This window comes from Eleginops maclovinus, chromosome 1 (genome assembly GCF_036324505.1).
Source record: "Eleginops maclovinus isolate JMC-PN-2008 ecotype Puerto Natales chromosome 1, JC_Emac_rtc_rv5, whole genome shotgun sequence".
In the NCBI taxonomy this organism is placed as follows: Eukaryota; Metazoa; Chordata; class Actinopteri; order Perciformes; family Eleginopidae; genus Eleginops; species Eleginops maclovinus.
Window position 1 is genome coordinate 23662 of NC_086349.1, and position 4348 is coordinate 28009.

A 4348-nucleotide genomic window follows, 5' to 3' on the forward strand; every position below is an offset into this window, starting at 1 on the left:
GAACGGTACTTGTGAAGGATCAGCGTTTGCCTGGTAATGTGACTATAGGGAATTTCAAAGACCTTTGGTGGGTCTGCGGCGGGAAGGCATATATATTTATGCCATATGGGTGGACAGGATGTTGTTACATGGCAACATTGAAACTTCCATATGAGATCTTTTCTATGTAGAAGGGGGGAACACATGATAAGAATCAATCTAATCGTCTCTCCGAAGGTAGAAGGAAAATGGAGTTGGCACAATTTCATAATTTGGAGTCCTACCATTGGAGGATCAGTATAGGAGAAAAATGGGGTATAGGTCTATTTCCATGGTATGGTGTGACACTTTTGGCGGATCACATTGATGATATCACTTATACCTTGCAGGGGTTTGCTAATGAAACCATAAGGGGGTTTGACTTCTTATCCAATACTCAAAAGAGCCATAGGTTGACATTGTTAAAGCATGATATGGCGCTGGACTATATTTTGGCCAAACAAGGTGGCCTATGTGTGGCGTTGAATTTAACCGGAGACGCTTGTTACACTTTAATTCCAGATAGTTCGGACAATATGACTAGTGTGATAGACGCATTGAACCGTATAACGGATGCGTTTGGCCCATCAGAAGGAGCAGGATGGTCCGCAAACGCTTTGTTGCAGGACAAATTCGGACCACTAGGAGCAGTATTTGTTCAAGTCATGGTGGCAGTTCTCATATCATTATGTGTGATGTTCTGTTTCTGTACACTGTTATTGACCTTTGCAAAGGCTATGATACTGAGATGGGTTGGTGTTGTGATGCCTGGTGATCCATCTCAGATGCCACTATTACAGGTGGCTAGTATAGATGCCGATGAGGCGGAAGTGTGGATTGAAGGAAAGTTACTGGAGAACTATCCATATTGAACGTCCAATTCTGATATACTCATGACATTTATATCTATTAGAACGTTGTCATTTGGTAATAATACTGGGGGTTTTAAGTTTCGGGGGAATATGAAAATTAGGGCTGTCCCGACTATTCGACGTAATCGATTACGTCGAAGACGTAAATAAGTCGGCGTGTGCAACATACCGTCGTTTACGTGATTTGCAAAAAAAAAAAAAAAAAAAAAAAGTGATTTGCGCGAGCGGTAGATGTGCTGGAACAGAAGCGGTAACAATGGCTGCACGCCCGAGGGTGCCCGAAGATGATGATCAGCCCAATAAACGGACAAAGACATCTAAAGTGTGGAGATATTTTAAAGAGAAGGCACACGAAGACTTCGTCGTGTGCCGCATTTGCAAGAAGGAGTTGGCGTACCATAGCAGCACCACAACTATGCATGAGCACATGAAGCGGCGACATCCTGGTGTGCTGCTGGAGGATGACAGAAAACAAGCTGGACAGTCGTAAGTCTAACTAAGTGTTTGTTTCTGTAGGAGATGTATTGAGGAAGTGAATGAGGTTTTTCAGATCGAGACGCGGGGTAAATATTTCATCAAAGAAATGGAAACGTAATTACGTTTCCCTTTCTTTGATTTCATGCTGCTTTGTATAGCCTGTCGCTATGCTGGCGGCGTGCATAGCAACGACACGGAGATAAAGCAATGATTCGTAATTTGCCCGTTATAGACTGAATATTCAACACCTGAGGGTGACAGTGGTCGGGATGTTTGTAGAAGAGCTTGTATACAAAGTAAAAAAGTAAATTAAGGCAAAAGAAGAGCGCATATTCCTGCCAACAGCGGGAGATGTGTAGTGAGAGGATTGCGCGCCTGATTCAGAGGTCTCATGTCCGTTCTCCTCCCCGGTGCACAGTGCACCTTGCGCTATTCAACACTGTTTGTGCCGACTGCAGGTCTAAATAAATAGTAATACTATTCTAATAATATAATAATACTCATAATTGTGTCGTACATTACGACCTTGGGTCTATATTAGCAACAGAAGGACCAGCTGGGTTTTGGTGCGTCAATAGAATGACGTGGAGAGAGTTGGCTACCCTACCCCAAGGCTACCATAACCGATGATAGCCCTTTTTTTCCACTTTCGTTTCATAACGGCCTCTTTGTGGGCCTATATCAGTAAATGTAGGATAATACTTTATTTGAACTGAAAACAATAGAAATTATATTTATTATAGTCTGTGACTAATTTATAATGTAGGCCTAAGTTTAGGCTATATCAGTAGGCTAAATGTAGGTGAATACTTGATTTTAATTGAAACAAATAAATACATTTATTATAGTCTGTGACTAATTTATAAAATGTCCCCTTTTTTCGAAATCATTGTCCTAATCTGCTTTATTTGTCTATTTTTTAGTGGCATATTACAGTTTTTCCCATCCAAAAAAAAAGATGTGGAAGAGGAATGCACACCAGAGAGAGCATCTGTGCTCACTCAAAGCATCCTCAACATGATAATCAAGGACATGAGGCCCATGGCAATTGTGGAGGGTGTTGGATTCAGGGAGATGATAAACACCTTTCACCCAGGTTACCTGTTGCCTTCCAGACGCCACTTCACAGATTTGATGGAGGAAAAGTATAAGGCTACTCTCGACAAAGTCAAAGCTGAAATAAAAAATGCAAACTCAAAAATAACACTCACCACTGATTGCTGGACAAGTGTCGCCACCGAGGCGTACTTGGGTATAACTTGCCATTTTCTGAATGAAAAATTTGAGTTGACCTCATACGTCCTGACCACCATGCCACTGGAGGAGCGCCATGAGGCTGAAAACATTGCTAAGTGGTTAGAGGAATCAGTAGAGAAGATGGGCATCTCATTCAAGGAGGACATCCTGGCCATTGTGCACGACAATGCTGCCAATATTGTTGCTGCTTTGAGGATCCTGCATGATCGGTATGGAGTTGCCTCACACAGATGCGCTGGCCACACCTTGCAGTTGGTGATAGGTCATGCCTTAAAGAAAGATCCACAAATAAATAGGACACTTGGGGCTGCAAGATCACTTGTGGAACACTTTAAGAAGAGTGAGCTGGCCAGCACCAAGTTGAAGACCAAACAGAAGTCTATGGGTGTTGTAGAGAACAAGTTAACCCAGGATGTATCCACCCGTTGGAACAGCTCCTATTATATGGTGAGTCGCCTTCTGGAGCAGCGGTGGCCGGTGGCTGCGGTCTTGTCAGACCCAGACCTCACCAAAAGGGGAAAGCACTACCTCGATTTGAAGACGAGCCAGTGGGCCCTACTGGAAGAACTTCAGCAAGTTCTGAAGCCCTTTGAGGAAGCCACTACCTTCCTAAGTGCAGAGTTATGTGACAGTCTCTACACTGCCTCGACTGGTGAAGGGTCTCCAGAAATCTACTCAGAACAGATCCTTTGAGTGTGTTCCAATAAACGCGTTTCAGACAAGAGGCAGATGAGCAGATAGCTACCAGGTGGACCAGAGAGACCACATTCAGTGAGGATGGTCCAAATGTGTGTGTCTGTGCTACTGCCCTTGACCCCAGGTTTGTGTGGTTTAATTGTTATTGTCTGGCATGTATAACATTGTTTATCTGTTGCTATTACTACCTACTGCTTGTTTTTCCATTTCCTTTTTTGTATTTAGTGTATATTATATCATGGAAACTGGATGTTTTAACACATTTTTAATGTTGTATCTTTATTTCTTTTTGTATCTATTAAAGGTACCGCAGGCTTGGTTTCTTATCACCCGATGAGATACAAAAAGTGCAAGCCGAACTTCAGGCTCTTGCACTTGACGCAAGAAGAAGGAAGAAGGAACGGCTTCAAGCAGGCATGGAGCCGGGTGACTCAGACAGTGACCAACCAGGAGGAAAGCTGCCCATCCAAGGTAAGAAGTCTCTGCTAGTCTCATTGATGGACTCAGACTCAGACGACAGCAACAATGATGATGACCAGGAAGATGAAGAGGAAATGTTGAGGAAGGAAGTACAAATGTACTTTGGTGAACATAAGAAGGTCAGGAGCCTCAGCCCACTGCAGTGGTGGAGGGATAATGAAGGAAAGTTCCCCAACCTGGCTCAGCTGGCCAGATCATACCTGGCTGTACCCGCAACATCAACGCCATCTGAGCGTCTCTTCTCAGCTGCTGGGAACATTGTTAGTAAAAAAAGAGCAAGCCTGACACCTGACCACGTAGACATGCTCACATTTCTTCATTTTAATGCTTAGAAAGAGCAGTTACATACCCTGTTGGGGAAAATAAAAGAGCAGTTATATACCCTGTTGGGGGAAAAAAAACTCAAGTTCTGTTTGTAATACAAACTTTGTATTCAGTTTGCACTCATGTGAGTCAGTGTTCTTACTAACTAACATAATTGAAATTTGTGTATAGAGTTATTTATTCTTGTCAATTATTTGATTTGCCTTTTATTTTTATTTGGGCAT

General features: G+C 42.8%; 1 protein-coding gene across 1 annotated transcript; it reads left to right on the forward strand.

Annotated features, from left to right (window-relative positions):
- The first annotated feature begins 973 nt into the window (after positions 1-973).
- LOC134871158 (E3 SUMO-protein ligase ZBED1-like) lies at positions 974-3317 on the forward strand. Its single transcript, XM_063893791.1, has 2 exons — positions 974-1376; positions 2291-3317. The coding sequence occupies exons 1-2, from the start codon at positions 1147-1149 to the stop codon at positions 3315-3317; spliced, it is 1257 nt and encodes a 418-aa protein (XP_063749861.1). The 5' UTR covers positions 974-1146.
- The last annotated feature ends 1031 nt before the right edge of the window (positions 3318-4348 follow it).